The sequence below is a fragment of the Diabrotica virgifera genome, chromosome 10 (genome assembly GCF_917563875.1).
Source record: "Diabrotica virgifera virgifera chromosome 10, PGI_DIABVI_V3a".
Classification (NCBI taxonomy): domain Eukaryota; kingdom Metazoa; phylum Arthropoda; class Insecta; order Coleoptera; family Chrysomelidae; genus Diabrotica; species Diabrotica virgifera.
In genome coordinates, this window is record NC_065452.1 from 102,332,792 (window position 1) to 102,359,285 (window position 26,494).

Consider the following 26,494-nt stretch of genomic DNA (forward strand, 5'->3'; position numbering starts at 1 on the left):
ACGACACGTTGGACACATTAGCTGGAAGTAAATTGTTTTCTACGTTGGACTTGAAGTCTGGATATTGGCAGGTAGAAATGGATCCAGTGGACAAAGAGAAGACGGCCTTTACGACAGGATCTGGATTATGGGAATTCAACGTTATGCCGTTTGGACTCTGTAACGCTCCTGCGACATTTGAGAGGCTTATGGAAAATGTGTTGAGAGGGTTATCTTGGAAAACGTGCCTGGTGTATTTAGACGACATAATCGTTTTGGGAGAGACGTTTGAAGACCACCTGAAGAATTTAGAAGACGTGTTTAATCGACTTAAAGCTGCCCAGTTAATGTTAAATCCCAAGAAATGCCAGTTATTTCAAAGAAAAGTCAATTATTTTGGTCATATAGTCAGCAAAGAAGGAGTGGCCGTGGATAAAGGAAAAATCGATTCCATTAAGGAATGGCCTGAACCAACTGATAAACATCAAGTGAGAAGTTTTCTGGGACTATGTACTTACTACCGGAGGTTCATTAAGAAGTTTGCAGATATCGCTAAGCCATTAACGCGACTTACAGAGGAAGCAAGAGATTATTGCTGGGATGGAGACTGCCAAACGGCCTTTGAAACTTTGAAGAGGCATTTAATTACAGCGCCAATATTAGGGTATCCACTACCAGAAGGAGAGTTCATCTTAGATACGGATGCAAGTAATGTGGGAATTGGAGGAGTGCTGTCTCAGATCCAAGGAGGACAGGAACGAGTCCTTGGATATTTTAGTAAAGTGCTTTCAAAACCTGAACGAAATTATTGCGTCACGAGAAGAGAACTTCTAGCAGTAGTAAAATCAGTGGAACACTTCTATCAATACCTCTACGGAAGGAAGTTTCTAATCCGAACCGACCATGCCGCCCTTAAATGGTTAATGCAGTTTAAGAATCCAGAGGGTCAGATAGCCAGATGGATTGAACGACTTCAAGAATATGATTTCAAGATCGAGCATCGGGCCGGAGTTAGCCACAGAAACGCTGATTCTCTATCTAGAAGACCGTGTCCAGCAGAATGTTCCCATTGCAACAAAACAGAGTCAAAGGAAGCAGCAGTACTAAGAACAACAGTGGTCAACGACGAGTGGACGCCTACCAAGATCAAGGAAGAACAAGAAAAAGATCCAGTTTTACAGAAGATTCGAAAATGGAAAGAAGAAAATCGTCGACCATCTTGGCAAGAAATATCAAGCCTAGGCTCAGCAGTTAAGACGTATTGGGCCCAGTGGGACTCATTTATCTTGGAAGACAGCTTGCTTAAACGAGTAATAGAAAATGATGATGGTTCGGTGAGGAGAACACAGTTGGTGATTCCAAAGAGCAGAGTAGCCGAAGTACTTCGTCAGTTACACGACAGTCCATCAGGAGGGCATTTTGGTGTAAAGAAGACCCTTCAGAGAATTCGGGAACGATTTTATTGGATGAAGAGTTCCGACGATGTGAAGGACTGGTGTAAGAAATGTACTACCTGTGCTACAAGTAACGGGCCCTACCGGAAAAGAAAGGCTCCTATGAGACAGTACAATGTTGGAAGTCCGTTTGAAAGAATAGCTTTGGATATTGCCGGGCCATTTCCAGAAAGTGACAATGGATGCAAATACATGTTGGTGGTAATGGATTACTTCACGAAGTGGGTGGAGATCTTCGCAATTCCAGACCAGAAGGCCGCCACTATTGCAGATGTGTTAATCAAAGACTGCATCAGCCGATTTGGAGTACCTCTGGAGATCCATAGTGACCAAGTGTAACGGTCACGTTACGAAATTAGCTCTTTAATTATTATTATAATTATTTTTCCTCGGTCTCCATTTAAATTCTCTAATTTCTCGTATAGGACTACTGGGGTGACGTCATACCTCGGTGATGGAACGTACTCCACCTATCGAGAATGATTTCGTTTTCTGAGAGAGTTTGACGTTTACCTTGGCGGAGAAGCGCCTCTCGTTCTTTGCTTGACTGTTGGCAGGAGCGGCTAAAGATACAGTGCGGCTCCCTAATTTGCGCGTGCGTGTCCTCAACTCCAACGTTGCCGTTTCCGAGATAGTTTGAAGGACAAATTACGTTGAGAAAGAAGAAACGCGTCTAACTTCAATTGTATTTTGTATTTGTCACTGTCACATCTTTGATCCGATTATTGGATATTGGATTTATTTTTATATTTGGATCTGAGTTGGTTATGTATGTCCTGTTTTATTCATTAAAAAGGATTCCTAAATAAAAGTTTATTCTCAGATACAAATTATGCATGGTTTGACCCAAATCAATATGAAACAAGGACATTTATTGAAGCTATAAATATAATTTGTAAATAATTTTAAACTGTTAATTACAAGAATCACATAGACATTCTTTTTAATTATTAATTTAGACATTTTTGTGTAGAAATAAATATTTTTAGTAGGTATAGATATATAAGATGTAATTGCAATTAATTTGAATGCACAAATATGCTTGTGAAATTGTGGAAAAGCTTAGGATTTGTTAAAATTCTGTATTAAAAAGTACAGTTCAATTCAACAGATATAACATAATATACGTATGGCATTAACAATATAAACAGGTTAATACAATAAAACAAAGGTTTTTGGAATTTTAATCCTTTATTATTTAGATATAGGGCCGGTACTTTGTCCCGGTTAAACTGCCATTAGCTAACCGGGGTTTAATCAGGACAGAAATGTATGCATAACATAGACATAAACACAATTGTACTTATTATTATGATTAGGAGTGCGAAATTGGAAAACCAAGGTGAGGGATAGGAAGCTGATTCTGGAACAGGTCAAGACCCACCATGGGTTGCAGAGCCAATGATGATGATATTATGATTATACATGATATTACAACGCAAGAGGCCCAAAGAGGTTCTTTTCTGTCCCGATTAGCTAACCGAGGTTTAACGGGGACATAAGTCCCATAATCTATAAAGTTTTGAGCCAAAAGTATGTATTACACTTTCATTTTCATGTCATCAGCATTTGTTTATTTAAACATACTGTCAAAAAAATTAATAAAAAAAACACCATAAAGCTAATTTTTCTATTATTATTTTTGTCCTTTAAAATAACTTCCTTGTTCATACATTTTTGCTAGTTGTGGAAGGCCTTTTAACAGAATGAGATATAAAATAAATTTTAAAGGATACTCAAAATCAAACACCAATATCATGTATTTATAAATTGCTAATAATAAAATACTTAAAATCAAATCAGTCACCAATATAATATACCTATTTATTTATAAATTTATTAACAAACTGCAGTCCAATAAAAATAAAATTATCAACATTATACTACATAACAATGATTTTCCTTTCATGTTCGAAGCATACACTACCAACATTCGTCGGAATATATTCTTTTTAGTATGTGTGTAGTAGAAGCATAGCATGTACTATAAAAACATTCTAAATTTCATGTTTTTTGCATATACTTTGAAGAATATTCTCGGACCAAATATACTGAGCACATTCATGTATGTAGTTACTTAGAATATTCGTAAAAGTTTATTCTTGGAATAAACCTTTTAGGCCAGCGTTTCCCAACCGGTGGGTCGCGACCCACTAGTGGGTCGCGGGCGGATTTCAGGTGGGTCGGGGCGTGGCTCTTACAGTAGCTGAATAACGTACATATACAGGGTGTAACAAAAATACAGGTCATAAATTAAACCACATATTCTGGGACCAAAAATAGTTCGAATGAACCTAACTTACCTTAGTACAAATATGCACACAAAAAAAGTTACAGCCCTTTGAAGTTACAAAATGAAAATCGATTTTTTCGAATATATCGAAAACTATTAGAGATTTTTGTTGAAAATGGACATGTGGCATTCTTATGGCAAGAACATCTTAAAGAAAAATTATAGTGAAATTTGTGCACCCCATAAAAATTTTATGGGGGTTTTGTTCCCTTAAACCCCCCAAACTTTTGTGTCCGTTTCAAATAAATTATTATTCTGGTGCCATTAGTTGAATTAAATATTTTTAAAACTTTTTTGCCTCTTAGTATTTTTTCGATAAGGCAGTTTTTATCGAGTTGCGGCATCTTTTTTAATATGTTTACATAAAAATTTTATGAGGGTTTTGTTCCTTTAAACCCCCCAAATGTTTGTGTACGTTCCAATTAAACTATTACTGCGGTACCATTAGTTAAACACAGTGTTTTTAAAACATTTTTGCCTCTTTGTATTTTTTTTGATAAAGCATATTTTATCGAGATGTGGCTTCTTTTTTAATATGGTTCAAAATATACCTAAAAATGTAAATCATAAATAAATTTTCATATTATTACCAAGTCTCCATAATCGTACTTTACCATATACAAATATGTGGTGGATTTGACAAATATTCAAATATCTCGATAAAAACTGACTTCTGGAAAAAGTCCTAAGAGACAAAAAAGTTTTTAAAAACTTGTGTTTAACTAATGGCGCTACAATAATAATTAAATTGAAACGTACACAAAAGTTTGGGGGGGTTTAAAGGAACCAAACCCCCATAAAATTTGTATGGGGTGTCCAAATTGCATTATAATTTTTTCTTAAAATACTACCGCCATAACAATACCACATGTCCATTTTTAATAAAAAATCTCTAATAGTTTTCGATATATTGGAAAAAATCGATTTTCATTTTGTAACTTCAAAGGGCTGTAACTTTTTTTCCGTGCACATTTGTATTAAGGTAAGTTATGTTCAATCGAACTATTTTAGGTCCCAGAATACGCGATTAAATTTATGACCTGTATTTTTGTTACACCCTGTATATCATCATGGGTGAGGGATGGGTCACGAATATGAAAATACATCAGAAGGTGGGTCGCCAGACATAAAAGGTTGGGAACCACTGTTTTAGGCTATTGATTATGTTCAAAATAAGAGAACTAAAAGGAACTACAACGTTAACGGAATTTTATTGTCTCATATCTGTCTCTAAATTAGAAAAAAACATGGAGTGCTACCATTGAAATGAATGAGTTTTTGAGAAAGGGGTGAATTAGTCCCTAGTCACAGGGCGAATTAGGGTGAGTTCTATGCAATTTTGATATAAACACATCTACAGGAAAATTGTTCCAGGTTAAATTTACTATCCAAACATCACATTTTAAAGTCAAAAATATTTTTTTTTACAAAAATAATATATTCAAAATAAAAGCAAGAAAAAAACACGAAAGAAAGCAATTTTGTTTTTAGCCCCATAACTATTTTCCACAGGGATATAGGTATAGGCATTGCTTTAGCGAAAAATAACTTCCATCCTTCCTCTTTAAAATGAAGTTTGGTAAAATTCTCTAAGATTTATAGTTTCCGAAATAGGATTTTTCTAAGTTTGCCGCTCACAGCATTTTTGGGCAATTTTCCCCATTATTTCGCAAACATTGTTCTGTAACTATTCCGTGCACATTTCTACGTATATGCAATAGTAGAAAGAGAAATTAATTACCTTTAAAATAGTCTATTGTATAAGGTTATTTATACAGCTCTTTCTAAGGAAGTTATGCTTTTTCAAATTTCTCATTATGACTTTTTTTCTTGTACATTTAAGTATATACATTGTGGAATAAAAAAGCTTATTTTCTTTACTTTAAAATGGTGTATTGCAAAAAATTCTAGGACAATTCTTAAACACGATATCCGTAGGATATCCAAGAGTATCCGTAATTTGAGAAAAATTTTAAATTTTTTTTATTCTTTTCAATTAGAAAAATATGATTGCATATTATATCATAATTTTTTTTTCATAAAGTTAATAATAAAAAAGTTTTCCATAGGGTTCCAATCTTGTTTAAAAATAGTCCCAGAATTTTTTACGATACACCATTTTAAAGTAAATAAAATAAGCTTTCTTTTTTATTAGACAATAATATACCTACCAATTATATACCTACATATACAATAAAAAAGTTATAATGAGAAATTTAAAAATAATCATAAAATATATCAAAAATCATTAAAAGTATAAAACTTTTTAAAGGTAATTGACCTTTTTTCCTATTAAATGTAACATTGCATATACCTAAAGCTACGTAGAAAAAAGTTACAGAACAATGTTTGAGAAGTAACAAGGAAAATGGGCCAAAATCGCTGTGAGTGGCGAACTTTGAAAAATCATATTTTGGAAATCATAAATCATAGAGACTTCTACTAAATGTAATTTTAAAGAGTAAGGATTGAAGTTTTTTTTCTTGCTTTTCTTTTGAATATATTTTTGTAAAAAAAAATATTTTTAACTTTAAAATGTAATGTTTCGATAGTAAATTTAACCTGGAACAATTTTCCTGCAGATGTGTTTGTACCAAAAGTGCATAGAACTCACCCTAATTCGTCCTGTGCCTAGGGATTAATTCACCCCTTTCTCAAAAGCTCACCCCTTTAAATGGTAGCACTCCGCGGGTTTTTCATATTTAAAAGTCCATTGACTATATGAAACAATAAAACCCCGTTAACGTTGTAGTTCTTTTCTAAAATACATAATCAATAGTCTATTTATCGAATATTGAATATCGAATCTACCAAGAACATGAAATTGTTATGTGGGAACCATTTAGGCTTGAGTTAAATGGAGAATAATCTTTTAAAACAAACACACACACACACATTTAGTTACACTAGATTTGCTCCTGGTTGAAAATGTAGGTACTGCCACAGCTTGTTGGATTAAATAACAGCATCCTCCTTTTCCAGTATTTCAATGTTTTCTCTATTAACAACTGCAATATTATGTAAAAGTATACAAGCTGATATTATTCTTCAAACAAAAGGTAACTTGCATCTTATTTCACATACTAATATGGGGAATCTTTTCTGCATAAAATACCAAATATTCTTTCTATAACAATTCTTGAGGCAATTTGTGATTGATTATACAGCACTTCAACTACTGTCTGACTTCTGACTGAAGATTCTGCAATGGTGTCATTTTATATACCAATAATATGCAAAAGTATTTAAAAACTTCTAAACCTAAAATAGCACTTCCATATTGTATGATGGTTATGTTGTTCTTTAACTGACAAAATAATTAAATTCAACGTTTTACTCTTTTCAATGATCTTATATTTTCTTAATACCCTTTTACAGGTACAGGTAAAACCTTAGACAACGTGTCTATCTAATAGCCACTTTACACGATGCAAGTAATTGCGAAATTTATTGCACAAGTTCTTGCAGCAAGAACTTCTGCAATAAGTTGCAACTAGCTTTCTGCAATAAAGTGATTACACGGTGCAAGTAAATTGCATAAACTGACATGAAATGAACAGAAACTTTGACATACCATAAATTTTAGGTTATGTTGTTTTTATAAATTAAAAATGTAATTTTTTGAGTAGAGTTATCGATATATTAGATTAAAAATGTTAGATTATAATTTGAGAAAATTATAATATGTATTATGCATAACAAAATCAAATAATACCTAATGCAAGTATACCTATAATACATTATTCATTTACAAAAGGAAATAAGTTGTTAAACATTGTTAAATACAAAAGAAATAAAAATAGAATATAGTTTCTTTAATCCCTATGTTGCATAATTAAAGTTATCCACCAGAATAATGTTATCTGTGAAGCGTGAAATTGGTAAAAAGTTCCTCTAGTTTTGTCAAAAATTGTTTAATTTGAAATTTAGGATGACAGAATGTCAAAACAAACAGTGTAGCCTTAAAAGTTACTAAAAATATACCCAAATTGCAGAAAAAATTGCATGAAAAATAGGACATGTTCTATTTAGCTGCAACTTCTTGCAGCAAGAAATTGCTGCAAGAAGTTGCAGCTTTTCTGTGCAATTTGCGTATGACACGATGCAATTTCTATTGCTGCAAGAAATTGTGCAATTAATTGCGCAATTAGTTGCATCGTGTAAAGTGGCTATAAGGGTAAAACAAAATAGAATTTTATTTTTATAGGTTATTTTTATATTTACATTACAAAAATATTATGTCATTTGTCAAAATAAAAGATTCCTTGCAAGGAGCTAGCATTTTGAATTTCCCGGCGATGTCAATGTGTAAACAACATGACAACGTTGTAAATATTTTGACGCATGCGCAAAGTAGGGAGCCGCACTGTATCTTTAACGAGCCGTTAAATACCGCTATGAATTCCACGATTTTATTGGTTAGAACTACCCACGTGATATCTGTGTTCGTATTGGTCAGAGTGACAATCAGCTGTTAGACATAATTATGTGATGTATGTGATGGAATTTTTATTTTGATGTAAATAAATATTTATTACTGATAATTTGTATAAGCAAAATTATTGTACTGCACTGCACCTACAGTGACTCACAGCCTCAATTCTGAAATGATACAGTCGCTACTCAATAAAACTGTAGCTTTTGTCAGTGACTCAATATTAGAAAAAAAATTACATACTGAAAGTAAGTTACTATTAAAATAGCATAAGCTATGTTTTGGGTTTCAGTTTCAGATATACCATACTTAAATTAATAACAATAATCCTTTAATTATTTTGTGTATGATTTTGATATCAGCTAAAATTAATAAAGAAGACAAAACTCCTTGTTGCTTATTTCTTTGGCTGATATATTTATTTCTTGCAGTTCAGCTATGTCGATAAGAAATATATGCAGTTCAGCTACGTCGATAAGAAATATATATCAGCTAAAATTAATAAAGAAAACAAAACTCCTTGTTGCTTATTTCTTTGGCTGATATATTTATTTCTTGCAGTTCAGCTATGTTGATTATTATTTTGTAATATCCGTCTAATTGTTTCAGGGTTACATCTTTTTCCAAACTGTCTTTCCACCTCATCTCTCAATTTTGGTGCACTTTTTTGGGATTATTTGCTATATCTCTGACAATACATCTTATTGTTCGTCCGCTATAACTTTTCCCATGCGTCACGATTCATTTTCAAGCAAATTAAGTCAAAATATTAGGTGAAACGAATGTGTATATACATTTTGTATACTGTATATTATATACTACACACATCGGCGTACGTTTCACTTTATGTTTTGACTTAATTTGTTTGAAAATGAATCGTGACACATGGGAAAAGTTGTAGCGGATCAACTATAGCTATTAGGACTTTGGAGACGGCTGCTCTGAAAAGTTCGTTTGATGTACATCCGTACAGCGTATAGCATCTCCCTATGCTTCATTTTCCTTGAATCTTTCCCTGCATACTGAGTTGGAGCAAATTGTTTTGGCCCATACATGGCAACATTTTTCATACGAATTTCTAGTTACATACAACCTATTTTTTCATGTCGTAAGGTCAAACCCAGTTATACCAGGAAATTGATTATTCTCTACATATAAAAACTTCTGTGTCTGTCTGTGTCTGTGTGAAAGTGTGTCCTTTTAGGTGACACAACAGATCGAACACAACAAGCCATGTGTATTTTTTTCGGTACACAGTGTTGAGGACATGCAGTGTGTATCTAAAAGAATACACTGGCGCTGGGAGTGTTAATTATTGCATATTTGAAACCCAAAACATAGCTTATGCTATTTTAGAAGACTCATACTAACTTACCTACTTTAAGTATGTAAGTTTTTTCTAATAAATATTGAGCCACTGACACAAGCTAGCTTTATTGAGTAGCGACTGCATCATTTAAGCAGTGAGCCCATGTATATGTTTATCAATCGTGGCCTAGCTACACATTAAAATTGTTTCGTTGATCATTCCCTGCTTTGCTTTCTTCAGCGTGCACACTGATTTTTGTACAGCAGCTTTTGTAGCCAATAGTTACTCTTGTTTGTTTTCTAGATTTTTCCTAATCAGGACTTGATTTCTTTTTGGTTAGTTACTGTCTCCCTTCTACAATAGAGAGTTTGGGGCTTATTCGTTAAAGTGTTGGAATGCTTGTGGGTTTTGATACATGTACATACTACCACAACTCTCAATACAAAATTTGATCAAACTAAACTGATAGTGTGACCACTAGATTTTTATAATTTGAACAAACTGCAGTTGTGGCGTCACTTCCTGAGTTTGCTCAAACTGTTTGATCAAATTATTTGATAGTGAAACCACGACTTTAAGGATTTAAGTAACATCAATTTAATTTGCAATAAAAAAGATCATGAAGATTTGACGATGCTTGTAAATACATACACCCGATTTAGATAATTTAAGTGACAGAAATTTTTAAATTGTCTTGTCAAATATACCTACATGCAACAAAAATTTAATCAAAATTTTCATAAAAAAAATTGAAGTGTTTTAAAAGTTTCAATATGTAAAAACGAACCACAGAAACGGTTTTTCTCCACAAAGAAACAAAAATCGTAGCAACATATTAATAAGTGATACATACGTTTAAAAATCCAAATGTAAATGAAATATGAAATTTCAGACATTTTAAAAGGACACAAGACACACGAAAATGCCGAAGAAAATCATAATTATATAATATAACATATAATTTCCCCTAAATTACTATTCCCCATATCCAGTATATTTACTTTTATGTAAATTATCTGTTTTTAATTTTCATGCATTTATAATTTAATTTATAAGATCTATTCTAGTGCTGCTGTGTTTGTATTGAACAACTGAAATAAATTAAAATAATATTATTACTATACAATAATTGTTTATATTTTTTAAGAGATAAAAGAAATATTTTATGAGACTAGGTACAGTCTAGAAAGCAGACTAGTAGAAACGAATAAATAGTGTTTTTTTAATCAATACTGTTATTCAATATTGATTTTCTACCACTTTTATTTCTATCACAAAAATTGTCAATTGTAAGATAAACAAGAAATATTTATCCGTTATCTTCGGTCAGCAGACTTGTTTTCTTGAAACGACACTTTGCATACAATATTGGTATTTAAATATCCCGCTCTGTCATTCTTAATCATTTGACCAATACGAACACAGATATCACGTGGGTAGTTCTAACCAATAAAATCTTGGAATTCATAGCGGTTATTAACGCTTCGTGTATCTTTAGGCCAGAGTTGCCAGATTGGGGTATTTCCCCCCATTTTTGGGGTAATTTGAAAGCGTCTGGGGGAATTTTTATAAGCAGAAATGGTTGGGGGATTTTTTGGGGGAAGAATTAATGGTTGGGGGATTTTTGGGGGAAGAATTATGGATAATTTTAACGCTCATGGTACATTAAATTTGTGAATGTACATAGAAAGAACTGTATATTCTACTCTCATATAATCGAAGATGATAGAACATATGAATTATTTCAGCGCCCTCTGTTGATAAGTAGTATAATTTTGGTTTACTGTTCTCTACATTTGAGTACTACCGTGTATTACTCGTACTACTACTGCTATTAATTCATTAGCTTTGTTTGCGGAGACAGTCCATGACTGGTTTCTGACTGATTCGCATGCGCAGTTCCGTTTTTAAGGGCTTGAAAACGGAACTGCGCATGCGTATGAGTCAGAAACTAGTCATGTACTGTCTCCGCGAACAAAGCTATTAAAATGCGGCAAAAATTTAAATTTGGGGGATTTGAGCTTCAATTTGGGGGAATTTTGGTTTAAAAGTGGGGGATTTAGAAAATCGCATCTGGCAACTCTGCTTTAGGCGCTCCTACTGTTGGCTGTTGTGTCGAATAGAGGTACCATATAGAATGGCGGATGATTTCATCCAACTTATTTTATAACATCAAGCAATTTAAAGTAAAGTAAAAAGTTACCACCAAGGATTGTCTGGAGTGAGGAGACATGTGGGTGACAACTCCTGTTGGAGTCTAAATAGGAATCATTCGGTGAGATCTACTTTTTCATAATAATTTTTTTATGTATAGCCTTGTTTTTTGTTATGGAACATTAGATATACTTGGTTCATTTTTAAACTTTCTTAGTCAATCTATTAAGGGAAGGATGTAGATTATTTCGATCTTTATATTATCTTTATATCGATCTTTTATATTAATGTGGTTTTTGGTTTTACATAACCAAACATTTTTGAAGTCCTCAAATTAATATTGAAAATAATTACCATTTCTCTGTAGGTTTTAAATTATTCAACATCCAATATTTTATAAATTCAATATATTTTTACAGATATTTCCTCAAATAAATCATTTCAATGTCATTTGTCCATGTATTCACACTCAAAACAGTTCAAGGTTACCTGAGATTGGTTTTTGTTCCAGTTTTAATGGTCGGTTTTTCTATACTATTGCTTCTAAAAAGTTCCTCAATTATTTCTTCTTCCCTTTACTTTTTGCTCATGTTTAAAATGAGAAATAAAACTGGGAATGTTTTTTAGCCATTTGGGAGAAACCCTACCATGAAGTCATAGACCTTATTTGACCACCTAGAGAAACCACTACAGCCACAGTCAAGTCATCATGGGAGTATGTCTAATTGGGAGCAAGCTATGGGAGCGTTCCAGCTCAGTTTTCGTCTTGGCACCTGGGCCTACAGGAGTCATGGGTCGCACCATCCTGGTGCATCATTTTCTAGGATGCAACCGCAACCTTTTTAGGAATCATTGGGATTCGTTTGGAAACAATTAGTGTGTTTTAGTAACTATTGGTTTTTTTATATTACAGACTATCTGTTAAATACACTATGTTTTTTTTCCAGATTTAGGTTACCTCTGGTTTTTTTTTTTGACATATTTGTATATTAGATTATTTGGTTCCCAAACTTTGTATCTACGGTAACTTCTTGTGCACAGGAATAAGCCTAGAGAAAATTAGGTTTTTAATACTTTATTATTGCTTTGATATTGGTTTATGTAATTGGGGTAAATTTATATTTTAATATTACTAGCTTGTTTCCCAAATATTTTACTGTTATTTGCTTTATTCCATTTGTTCGGTTAATTTATGTCATCGTTGTATGTTAATTATTGACTATATGCATATATTTTTTTTTCTAGTGTGGTTATATTTTACACCTAACTAGAAATTATTTTCAGTATTTAGGTATTTTATTTACTTTATTGATTTGATTATTTATATATTTTGCTGGCATTTTTGATTTGTTGGTGTGTCGCTAATATTTTCTCCATATGTATCTTTGTCTTACAAACTTTAGATTATATTTTATATTTGTTATTTTTGATATTTGGGTTGTTTGGTAAGACAGGCACACACCACAAAGCACAATCAGTCCACAACATTAGCTTCTACACATGATACGTTGAATTCGCATGGTTCGGATGATTACAGATGTTCATCCATAATTTATTTTCTTTAATTGGTAGTGTTAAACATTACAATGATAAATTGTATAGTTAAGTAGTTCCATTATCCATCTCAGCTCCTAGTTTTGTTAATTTTGAGAATAATATATCAACATGGGTACTATATACCACTTATATAAATCAGACAGATACTTTAGGTTGAGATTTTAATATAAATTCTTTATTAGTTAGGAACATTGATTCTATTTTTCTATTAAGTTATAGAACAATCTTCAGAAGAAGATTACCTTAACAGTGTTGTTCAAGCTAATCTCTTCTTCTGTTTGTCTTTAGCTTAGCTCAATCTTTAGTATGGTTAGAAATTTTAGTCTAATTTTTTTTTCCATCTGATAATGCAGGTACCTACATAAATTGCTTGATTTCATCTTTGGCTTAGTTTTGATGACTTTTATTTATTACTTATTAATTTAATTATTATGTAGTACTTTATGTATGAGTTTATTTTTTTTGGTATTATAAGCACATTGAGCATTGTAATTATTATTATGAGTCAATATTATTAATTGCTGATCCTGTCAGTAGGATTATACAATTAATAAGTACTTCACTTGTATTTTTGTCTAGTTTTTGCACACCTAACCCCTAAGTTAGAAGGGTTGTTGAGTATTATATATTTATATATTTGGATAGGTGAACTCATACAAGTACTCTTGGTTAATATGTATATTATGATGGAACTATGTTACACTACCATATCTCAGGTTATGTGTTATATTATTTTGAATATTTGATTACTTACTAATTTTATATTATTTTTATATCTAGTTATGAATTTGCCATATTGGAAAGATGTGATTTTTAATTTGTTATTGGGTTACTCTATTAACATTATTTGTCTCCAATATCTTAAACACTTTATAATAATTTATATCCTTCTATCCTACACAGTATGATTCTGGAATTAGTTTGGAATTTTTATGTAAGTATGTATGAATTCTTGAGTCTTTCATATTTCTTCTTAGAAACTACTTAGTCTATTGATGCTCAAAGTTGGTGAATACGTGGGTTCGAAGTTCAGCAAGGCGCCATTGCTATCCGATTTCGCAATCTATGTCTTTCATTGCAGAGTAGACAGATGTTTATCTATCATAATATTTCTGGTCAGGAAATGTCTGCAGCAGGTCCTAACCATTCTAGTGTTAGTCCAATTATTCCAGTTACATTTTACCATTTGATAGGGAAGTGTTTAGTTTATATTATGTCTCGTACTTCATAGTATGTCTGTTTGTTGACTATCCCTATACATAGTAGATCCCTTAATTTAGTATTTGAGGTGTTTAGACAAATGAGTTGTTCATTTGAGTATATTCCCACTTCTTTCCTTATTCATTAGTTTTGTTATTAAGATTCTAGAATATTTCCTGAATAATTCTATGTACCTATATGAGAGCGCATGAATCTGCAGTTTTAATCTAAAATTGTTGCTCGTTCTCGTCAATTTTTTTTTCCTATCTCTTATCATAGTGTCATAGAACTTATGAGTTCATCATTTATTCTTTTTCTTTCTTACTTATTCTTACGTTATTAGTACTTTATCTGTGTCTGGCTATTCTCATACATCTGTTGTAGCAACATGCTATAGTTCGCGAATACCAGCACGAATTAAGTTTATGTAGTTTCTATAATATTCTAGTCAATACACTTTAGGTATTTATCTTACCTTTGATTTAGTTTGGTTACATCTCTGTTACTTAGTCTGTTAGTAATTTATTCTGACTTATTTTGATTACTTAGTTTGGATAGGTTCATATTACCGGATGAGGGTGTATGTAGGCCTAATTTATTTATTTTGTTCAGTATTAGTTACCATTGGATCCAATAATTTAGTTTATTTAGTATTAGTAAGAATTGGTCCATAAATTTGCCTGATCGTTCTTCTTTGGATATACTCCTATATAAATCTGGTGTCCATTGATAGTCCGATTCTGGATAAGTGTCCGATTCTTCATTTATTTTGTGTATTTGGTTGGATAGGTTCGTATTACCGGATGTGGGTGTACGTAGACCTGATCTGTTTATGTGGATTAGTATTGGTGTGAATTGGTCCATAAATTTGCCTGGTCGTTCTTCTTTGGATATGCCTTTTATGAATCTGGTGTCCACTGATAGTTCGACTTTGGATTAAGTGTCCGATTCCACATCTATTTTGGTTATTGAGTTTTGGATTCCTTTGGTATGGTTATTATTGGTATTATTTGGCATTAGTGAGAGTTGTTCCATAAATCTTCCTGATTGTTCTTCTCTGGATATACTATTATGAATCTGGTGTCCATTGTTAGTTCAATTTTGGATTAAGTGTTCAATTCTTTACTTATTTTAGTTACTGATTTTTTTTATTCACTTTGGTACATTTACTTTTGATATGGTTCGAATTGGCTCACACCTTTTCCTGGTTGTTCCGTCCTTGGATATACCCTTTATAAATCTGATGTCCATGGATAGTTCAATTTTGGTTTTGGTGCCCAGTTCGACACTTAGTTATTAGTATGAACTTTAGTGCAATATTTAGTTCTGTTTTGACTTTTAAGCAATATTATGTCAATATTTGGTAGCAGAGAGTAACAGTAACATTTTAGTATGAATTTGAGTCATATATTTATTTTTCCTTGATCATTAGTTTATATTTAGAAGTAATCTTGCGAATCAACGTGGATTGTTAGACTATTGTAAATTTAGTTGTTAATATTTTGAAGTTTAGGAAAAAAATTTTATGGATAAAATTTTTTTCCCGAGTAGAAGGGGATTGTAACGGTCACGTTACGAAATTAGCTCTTTAATTATTATTATAATTATTTTTCCTCGGTCTCCATTTAAATTCTCTAATTTCTCGTATAGGACTACTGGGGTGACGTCATACCTCGGTGATGGAACGTACTCCACCTATCGAGAATGATTTCGTTTTCTGAGAGAGTTTGACGTTTACCTTGGCGGAGAAGCGCCTCTCGTTCTTTACTTGACTGTTGGCTGTTGTGTCGAATAGAGGTACCATATAGAATGGCGGATGATTTCATCCAACTTATTTTATAACATCAAGCAATTTAAAGTAAAGTAAAAAGTTACCACCAAGGATTGTCTGGAGTGAGGAGACATGTGGGTGACAACTCCTGTTGGAGTCTAAATAGGAATCATTCGGTGAGATCTACTTTTTCATAATAATTTTTTTATGTATAGCCTTGTTTTTTGTTATGGAACATTAGATATACTTGGTTCATTTTTAAACTTTCTTAGTCAATCTATTAAGGGAAGGATGTAGATTATTTCGATCTTTATATTATCTTTATATCGATCTTTTATATTAATGTGGTTTTTGGTTTTACATAACCAAACATTTTTGAAGTCCTCAAATTAATATTGAAAATAATTACCATTTCTCTGTAGGTTTTAAATTATTCAACATCCAATATTTTATAAATTCAATATATTTTTACAGATATTTCCTCAAATAAATCATTTCAATGTCATTTGTCCATGTATTCACACTCAAAACAGTTCAAGGTTACCTGAGATTGGTTTTTGTTCCAGTTTTAATGGTCGGTTTTTCTATACTATTGCTTCTAAAAAGTTCCTCAATTATTTCTTCTTCCCTTTACTTTTTGCTCATGTTTAAAATGAGAAATAAAACTGGGAATGTTTTTTAGCCATTTGGGAGAAACCCTACCATGAAGTCATAGACCTTATTTGACCACCTAGAGAAACCACTACAGCCACAGTCAAGTCATCATGGGAGTATGTCTAATTGGGAGCAAGCTATGGGAGCGTTCCAGCTCAGTTTTCGTCTTGGCACCTGGGCCTACAGGAGTCATGGGTCGCACCATCCTGGTGCATCATTTTCTAGGATGCAACCGCAACCTTTTTAGGAATCATTGGGATTCGTTTGGAAACAATTAGTGTGTTTTAGTAACTATTGGTTTTTTTATATTACAGACTATCTGTTAAATACACTATGTTTTTTTTCCAGATTTAGGTTACCTCTGTTTTTTTTTTTTGACATATTTGTATATTAGATTATTTGGTTCCCAAACTTTGTATCTACGGTAACTTCTTGTGCACAGGAATAAGCCTAGAGAAAATTAGGTTTTTAATACTTTATTATTGCTTTGATATTGGTTTATGTAATTCGGGTAAATTTATATTTTAATATTACTAGCTTGTTTCCCAAATATTTTACTGTTATTTGCTTTATTCCATTTGTTCGGTTAATTTATGTCATCGTCGGTATTTATCTCAACTTCATTTCTATTTCATTCCTTGTATATTTAACTTGCATACTTCATTATTGTATTTTCCCTTAGTGAGGCTTGGGCCTATTTATTTGTAGTATTTTCATCTTTGTCAGTTTCCTTTAGTTGTACGTAGCAGGCGTACTATAACCATTTGGTAGAAGACTCATGTGAGTTGTACCCTATATATATGTAAGAGGTATTTAAGTTTGTAACAGATAACATTATTGTTGTTATCTTTAAAATATATATAGCTTCTTGTATAACTTATGTCATTTTAGAGTTACATGATATATGCTTGTCTAACTCAGAGATTGTTAAAAATCTAGTAGTTATTTTAATAAATATTTATTTATTTTGTATATCATGAATTTTATTATTCCTTTATGTTTGTTATTACAGGTTTGATATATTTAATATTTGACAGCAGTATAAGATACCTGGGAAAATGATCGAAGATCATTTTCATGGCGCCCATGATTAGTTAGTTTATTTATTTTGTTCGTTTTTAGTCATTAGTCATCTTCATTCATTTTCAGTACATTATTCTTATTTTATTATTTCATCTTTTAGTCATCATTACTATCTATATAGAGCTACTGTTCTTCGACAGGCATGCAAACGAGCCGTATCCATCCTTGAGTGTCAAGTGGTTTTCTTGCATCTCTTGCTAGCCAACTCTATTCAGTTTGCCTCTGTCTCTTCCCACTTCTACTTCTATCCCTTCTAATTCCCCTTTCTTCAGTACAACTTTAGTAGTATTTTTTATTTTTTTTTCCTTACTTCTGTTGGAGTACCTATATCTTTCTTTTTACTTTCACTCCAACAGAAGTTTTCTCATTTTTGTTACACAAGGAAGGAACTTTGAGAGCGATCTATTTCAAGGAATCTGTGATAAACTAGGCATGAAGAAGACAAGAACCACGGCCTATCACCCGCAATCGGATGGAATGGTGGAGCGTATGAATAGGACAGTTGGCAAGTATTTGACAAAGATGGTGTCCAATCATCAACGAGACTGGGACCAGTACCTTCTGTTCTTCGCAATGGCCTATAGATCTGCTGTTAATGAATCAACTGGCCAAACACCAGCAAAAGTCCTATTTGGACGTGAGATGCGTCTACCCTGTGATCTAGAGTTTGGATGTCGACCTGGAGAAGATGTTGCTGGTGAGGATTACGTGAATGAATTACGAAGAAGAATGGACGATATACATGAGTTGGTCCGTTCTAATCTTCAGATCGCTAGCGACCGAATGAAGAAACGATACGATACCCAAGCCGAGAGGGGATGTTTCAAGGAGAACGACAAAGTCTGGCTTTATAATCCAAAGAAGCGAACAGGTTGTTCTCCCAAGTTGCAGCAGTTCTGGGAAGGTCCGTACCTCATTGTCAAGAAAATCAATGACGTTATCTACCGAATAAGCAAGATTCCTAGGGGAAAGCCGATGATAGTCCACCATAACCGGTTGGCGCCGTACGAGGGAGACCACGACGTAGATGAAGAAGTGGAAGTCAACCAAATTCGAGGAATACCTGACCTTACCTTTGAAGAGTTCATGGGTGCCTACGGAGGTACCGGTAAAGCAAGACATGGTGTTACCACTGAAGAAAAGCGAGATCTTCTCGCACTTCCCGATGACTACTCGCTGGCCCATACCATCCCGGCCAGTATCAAAGACGCACGAGGGTTGGCATCCGCCTTCCGAAGGAAGTTTGGTCGAGTTGCAGAACTTCAATGCCAACTGCCAGCTCCTGGCAAAGCATTGAAACTCCAAGATGCATCACGTTACCTATTCTATCTGGTAACAAAAGACACTGTCCGTGACCAACCTACCTACCAAGATGTATGGGATGCATTAATTCAATTGAGAGAGCACGTGTTGGAGTCCGACGTGCAAAAGTTAGCCATACCAAAGTTAGAATGCAGCCAATTAGACTGGAGAGTTGTCCGAAATATGGTAGAAGAAATTTTCCAAGACACCGAGGTCCAGGTGTTAGTCTGTTGCAATCCGCATAGTTACTGGTGCGGAAAGAAGACCGTCCCCTGTCACTTTTATACAACTGGGAGTTGTAAAAGAGGGTCCAGTTGCCGATACCAGCATCCAGTTCCAGTCCTGACAAGGTTCCAGGAGGAACCATCTTTTAAGGAGGGGGCAATGTGACGAATTTCTAACTGAGGCCGGCCCTGCCCCTAGTAGTCAACAAACAACAGCGACACGTCATCGACGAGTAATGTCTCCGCTAATCCAGAAGTTTCCCCGATGATAGGCGTGGACCCGCCTCAGGCCTTCCAAATGTTCTCGAAGCAGAGCCGTATCTATATAAGCGGATGATTTTTAAGCAGCAGGCAGTCAGTTAATATATTCGACGCGATATATTGTTTTATTGTTTGATCGGGTTGCTGAAATGTATGTATTTTTAAAGTAGATAAGTCGTATTTGTAAATAAATTAAATGTTAGAAAGTGTAAAATAAATTAGATATTGTTGTTAAATAAGTGTTAATTGTAAGTGTTATAAATAAACAATTTCAAGTAAGTCTTTTATTTATTTAATAATAATTAAAAGTCAATTCGCGTAATATTTCCTAAAAAAACGTAACAATACTAAGTTTAGAAAATTGATAGATATTTTAAAAAATAATACCCTTATTTAAAGTATGATTCCTGAATTATTAATTTCAAAGTTTTATGTGATTAATATCTTGACGAAAATTATACATAATTTCAAAATTTCACCTTGCATTATTCATAATAGACCCTACATAATACACATTTTTGAGATGAGGTTGTTAAGCAGCTTCTAAAAACAAAAATATACAGGGTGTTTAATTAAAATTAAAGGTAATGGACTGCGGTAGGCTTGCATGAACCACCCTGTACATTTAAATTTATTATAAAAAGGAAAAAATCCTCTCATTGGCTGTATACCATAATAGAAAACTTACTAAGGAAGTAAAACTTCACTTGTAGGTAGATGGTATATAGGGTGAGGCAGATAAAGGGCCTATTAGAAATATCTCGAGAACTAAAGACAATTGAATTATGAAAATTAAATAAGGGGGTTTTGAAGACTGATCTATTTAATGAAAATATTTTCATCTATTTGGTACTTCCGGTTATACCGGAAGTTGCTTATAACTTCGTTTTTTTAAATGGGACACCCTGTATATTTTTACATTTTTGGATTCTCCTCGATTTCTTCTTTCTTAAAATATAAGGTTTTGTAATAATATACAGGGTAGGTTAAAAGATAATTACGTTTTCTTATTAATTTCGTAGCAATATTCCCACCCTGTAGGATTGTAGTAGTTTGACATAATAAACTATATTTATGTTCAAATGATTTTTAATATAGTCTACTATTGTTAACAATTATTAGTGTAGCTAAATTTTTAATTTTAGTATACAGGGTGGGTCGAAACTCGGAATGAGTATTTTCTGAGTTTTCTTAAATGGAACACCCTATATTTTAGTATTGTAATGAAATGATATTTCATGGTACTTTTTACTTCTTAAGCATTCCCTATACCTAACTGCTTTAGTTTGTGCTTAATTGTTAATCGCACCAACAATCTTAACTTCGATGGTATTTTGATACCTCAACCACTATTGGCAATTTTTAGTATCAGTATAGATTAATATGTATTTATTTCCAAAAAATTATTTGTGACTGAATATTTTCACGGCCAACCTAATACAATTTCACCTATTTTGTGTTGCAATTAATGTTTGGTTTTAATCACCAATAACTCACAAATTAAAGAAGTTAGGTATAGGGAATGCTTAAGAAATTAAAAAGTACCATAAAATAACATTTCATTACAATACTAAAATACAGGGTGTTCCATTTAAGAAAACTCAGAAAATACTCATTCCGAGTTTCGACCAACCCTGTATACTAAAATGAAAAGTTTAACTATACCAATAACTCTTAACAATAGTAGACTATATTAAAAATCATTTGAACATTAATAGAGTTTATTATACCAATCTACTACAATCCTACAGGGTGTTGATGTTGCTACGAAATTAATAAGAAAACGTAATTATCTTTTAACCTACCCTGTATAATATTACAAAACCTTATATTTTGAGAAAGAAGAAATCGAGGAGAATCAAAAAATGTAAAAATATACAGGGTGTCCCATTTAAAAAATCGAAGTTACAATCAACTTCCGGTATAACCGGAAGTAGCAAAGAGAAGAAAATATTTTCATTAAATAGTTCATACCCCAAAACCCCTGTATTCCAATTTTCAAGATTCTCTTAGCTTTAGTTCTCGAGATATTTCTAATAGGCCCTTTATCTGACTCACCCTGTATAAATATAAAGTGATTTAAATGTATGTTTAAAAAGCACACATTTTTATACAGTACAACCTGTCACATCCGGACCTATCATATCCGGACCTTCCCATATCCGGACGGTTCTGCCGTCCGGATCTACCGAAATCTACCGAGAAAGGCAATCCTGCTGTTGGACAAAGCACACTCCCATCCAGGGCCGTCTTAAGCATACACGGCGCCGGGGTGCGAGACTCATCTTTGCGCCCCCTTTTGTCAGAAGATTATATAGGTTATAGTTACGCAAAAATGAATCTTTGCTTTCTTTATTTATAGATATTTTAAAAAAACATGGTTTGAGTATTCAAATAAGATCAATCTTATAACACTATACTATAATATCAAAGTGCACTTTTCTAGCTTCAAAGTTGGCAAAAGTTTTTATTATTTCGGTGATACTTTTTACTTGCTTTTCTATACTTATTAAAGCCAAGTTTGTTCATCTGTCTTGGCCCATTGTTGAGCACAGGTAATTTTTGATTAATTTAAGTTTAGAAAAATACCTTTCTCCTTCAGCTACTGTTAATGGAAGTGTTAAACATATCCTTAAAAATATTTGGGAAAACGGAGAGTAAATTATTAGATTATATAACTTAATATCTATATCGAGTGGAGTTGTGTCTTTATTTATAAAAAATATTGGTAACAATTCTAACTCATGGAATAGATCTCCATCATCTACCTATATCAGATCTATTTCCATGCGCTAGTTTTTTTGTAAATTCAAACATTGTGTGTTTTTAAGTTTTCTTCGAAGTTTCTCCAACTCAATATATTTTCCTAGAACAAAAAATTATGATTATGTTCCCTCAACATTTCAAATCTTTCACTTAATTTTGCAATGGCAATGTCCAATAAATAATAATAGAAGTTTAATAGACTTTAAAATTTTGTTTTGGGTCTAAAAGAGGCTCGTCTGCAGCCTCGTAATTGAAATGTCTTTTTCGGGGACGTGGACGAACAGTTTCATAAAATTTAGTTTTGCAATAGCAGTGTCAGTGCCGTTGGTTTTTGGCTAAATCTTTACTAACTTGATCAAGCATCTTAACAGCTGCCAAAATAATGGATGCGTTCGGACGACCACAGCGGCTGACTGTCAGAACAAATCGGCTGAGTGGTTGTATCCAGCGCTGATAGGGAAAGCTTAGTAAATCTTTCAGCGGCTGACTTCCAGCGGTGTCGTCTGAACGCTATCGCTTACTCAGCTGTTCAGCCGCTGTGGTCGTTCGAACTTACCCAATAATATTCCGCGTTTGCAAAGTTTTACTGACAATAATAACCTTTGCTAAAATATTTTACCAGTCACGACAGAGCAGATAAACTTAGAAGTTAAAAATGAATAACCATTTTCAATTTCACCATTTGTTTTCAGTCTGGTAGGATGTAGAGTAGCATATTTGGATGTTGTTTTAGGTGATATTAGATTGAAAACTTAGTTTTTTAAACTTAAAGTTTTTTAATTTTGTCATCAATGAGCTTGCGATGCTTCTTGTGTCATTGTCGTAGTTGTTCTCAAAATTTGAGTATAATGCATCGTAAATTTTCCCCATATTAAAACGAAGTATATTTTAATGAGTCAATTCTACTCTCCCATCGCGTATTTGAAAGTGGTTTTAATGTAAAGGTGGGTATATCATTTATTATGACATTCCACCGTAATGTTGATGCGAAAAAACATAAATTTCTAGAACAATTACAAAAAAAAATTGTTATTTCCAATGAGCATTTAACAGCATCATTTAGCACTAAATTAAGGCTGTGAGCCGCACAAGGAACATAAAACGCACGAGGATTTATGTCTATATATTTTTTAAGGCCAATATCTTTGCCTCTCATACTTGCCCCATTATCATACCCTTGGCCTCGTAAATCATCTGAATCAATATTCATTAATTTCAAAAATTCTAATAAATAATTTGCTAATCCTTGTCCGGTAGTATCAGTAACTGGTAAAAAACCTAGAAAATTCTCTCTAACTTCGGCAAGCTTTGTTGACGAATCGAGTTAAACGAACCTAACAACACAACAATAGTAAGTTGTTCCTTGTGTGAAATTCGACATTCAATTTTGGTCAAAATTACGCGTCACCTTCTTGAAACTATTTTCGGAATACTCTAAATAGGTTTCATATTTTTTCATTTGCATATCGTAGGTGTAGTAAGCATTAATAGACTTTGTAAAAAATATCGAAAGTGCACTTGTATATTTTTGTTATTTGTAGTTTTTTTTTGAAAAGATTTTGAAAGGACAAAAATCGTAAATTTGAGCCTAGCAAATGTTCGGCTTGCGCCCCTTTGACTTGGCGCCCGGGTGCCTCGCACCCCTTGCACCCCCGGGTAGAGACGGCCCTGCTCCCATCCCTACCCAAAAGAACTAAAAGATGGCGAAATAATGTACTACATAGAATCTATAAAACGTGTCTATCGACGAAAGTTACTGACGGCGTTGATTACTGAAATGTATGAAGGTGAAAACGTTTCAGAGACACTATAAAAGAAGTGGTCTTGATATCCGGATCGGTCTGTCGCCATATTGATCCGGATATGGCAGGTTTTACTTCACTTTTTTAACTTGTTTATATTTTTTTTATTGACGATTTATCTAATTTCATAAAATTGTATTTGTTATTGTTATGTATATCTTTTTTGTGACTGCTTTGTCCATAAAATTGTATAATTTTCAGTGACAATAAAGCATATTTCTATTCTATTCTATTTACTGTATATGAAAATCTACGGGTCTCAGCGTTTTTTAAAATTATTTAAAACAAGGAGAGAAATAATTTTATTCCATAAGTGCCTTCTTATATAGATACAGGGTGTTTCAGAAAAAGGTAACACGATCTCTAGGATAGGTGAAAAATTAAAAAATAATTGGGGTTTGCTTACTAAATAATTTTTGTAACGCATGCGTTTTCACGATACAGGTCGTTGAAGAACAAAAAGTTTTACACATTTTTTTCACTATTTTTCCGAAACTACTGGTAACATCGTATAGTATTCGTTAAACAAAAATTTTTACTAAGCAAAATAAAATGTTGAAATAATAAATATGTTACTGTATTTTAAGCTTTTATTAAAAAAGATAAAATAGAAGAATGCATCAGAAGAACAATAAAGAATGAAGCCAAAAATGTATGTAAGGATAGGGAAAAGTAGGGAAAATGTAAATGTAAAATTAATAATAAAATATTATTATTGTAAGTTTTGGACATAGTTCATGTCACGGGACATGAAATTACGATATAACCAGACATATGAACTGAATAGAAGAATCGTTCTTGGGTGGCAGCATTTGGAAAACTGAGAAAAACTTTTAAAAGTTAGTTGCCCACATGCCTAAAGAGAAAGGTATTTGATCAGTGCGTCCTCCCAGTCTTGACGTAGGGATCAGAAATACTTACCTTAACTAAAGCTTCGGCTACCAAACTAAGAGTAACGCAGAGAAGAATGGAGCGGTCAATGTTAGGAATAACTCTGCAAGACAAAATCAAAAACGAAGAAATCAGGAGAAGAACAAAGGTGACTGACGTCATCGAAAGGATAGCCAGGTTGAAGTGGAGATGGGCAGGACACATATCCAGAATGACAGATGGGCGATGGATAAAAAGGTTATTGGAATGGAGGTCAAGAGATGACAAGAGAAGCGTCGGTCGACCGCCTACAAGATGGACTGACGACTTAAGAAAGCTAAATAAAAACTTGATGAGAGCAGGATAGACGTGGATGGAAACGAGGGGAGGAGGCCTATGTTCAGTAGTGGACATTTAAGGCTGGATGATGATTGTAAGTTTTTATTATTACCTCAAATGCGATTAAAATAATAAAGTTCTTATACCGAGTTTCCGGTACTTTTCGCAACCTCGTTTTCCATTTAGGTTCAAATGGTCACTTGGGTGTTACGTAACGTTTAGGTAGGGGGGGTACAGAAAAACGTTACGGTGCGTGACATGGGGGGGAGGGGGGTCAAAAGTCTTAAAAAATTGCGTTACGTAATACTTGAACGCTCCCAGAGATAATCCAACAGATGAAATACAGAGGCGAATAAGCCTGACGTGAGCAGCATTTGGCAAACTAAGCCATATTCTAAAAAGTTCAATTCCCATGTGCCTCAAGTGAAAGGTTTAAAACCAACAAACTTATGGAACAGAGACTTTAACACGGACGCAAAAATACGCAAATAAACTCAGAGTTGCACAACGAGCCATGAAACTGCAATGCGGAACGTGAGCATTTGAGATCACATAATAAGCCAACAAACCAGGCTAAGATCAGGAGTTCAAGACGTCATCGAAATAATCATGACGCTTAAGTGGAACTTTGCAGGGCACTTAGCTAGAACACAAGATTGACGGTGGACAAAACGAACCATGGAATGGAGGCCCAGAAACTATAAAAGAAGCCAAGGACTACCACCGACTAGATGGACCGATGACATAAAAAGAGTAGCGGGAAACTGGCTACAAGCGGCCCAGTGTAGAGAACACTGGAAAGAACTGAGGGAGGTCCATGTAAACCAGTAGACGCGATTGGCCGATTTATGATGATGATTTTGTTAATTTTGGTAATCAATAAATAATCATACACTTCACACGTATACTTATGTGCCAGACATAGCTGCAACAAGTTGAGGCGGTTAACTGAAAACAAAAATTGTAGAAAAGATCGTACTTATTTTTTAAAACTTTATCGTTTAGGACACCAGTACAACTGGATAAATAACATCAAAGATA

At 33.4% G+C, this 26,494-nt stretch overlaps 1 protein-coding gene across 2 annotated transcripts; it reads left to right on the forward strand.

Moving 5' to 3' along the window:
- The first annotated feature begins 9,059 nt into the window (after positions 1–9,059).
- On the forward strand, positions 9,060–20,008 carry LOC126893360 (uncharacterized). Of its 2 annotated transcripts, XM_050663441.1 has the most exons (3): positions 9,060–11,745; positions 12,252–16,328; positions 16,835–20,008. In XM_050663441.1, exon 3 carries the CDS (start codon positions 18,322–18,324, stop codon positions 19,579–19,581), a length of 1,260 nt encoding a protein of 419 aa, XP_050519398.1. In that variant the 5' UTR covers positions 9,060–11,745; positions 12,252–16,328; positions 16,835–18,321; the 3' UTR covers positions 19,582–20,008. The 2 variants fall into 2 exon arrangements, with proteins under 2 accessions (XP_050519398.1, XP_050519399.1); XM_050663442.1 differs by lacking the exon at positions 12,252–16,328.
- Positions 20,009–26,494: the final 6,486 nt, after the last annotated feature.

Excerpts from the sequence above, each read along its gene's own strand:
- LOC126893360 (XM_050663441.1), top strand. The coding sequence starts at position 18,322 with ATGAAGAAGACAAGAACCACGGCCTATCACCCGCAATCGGATGGAATG.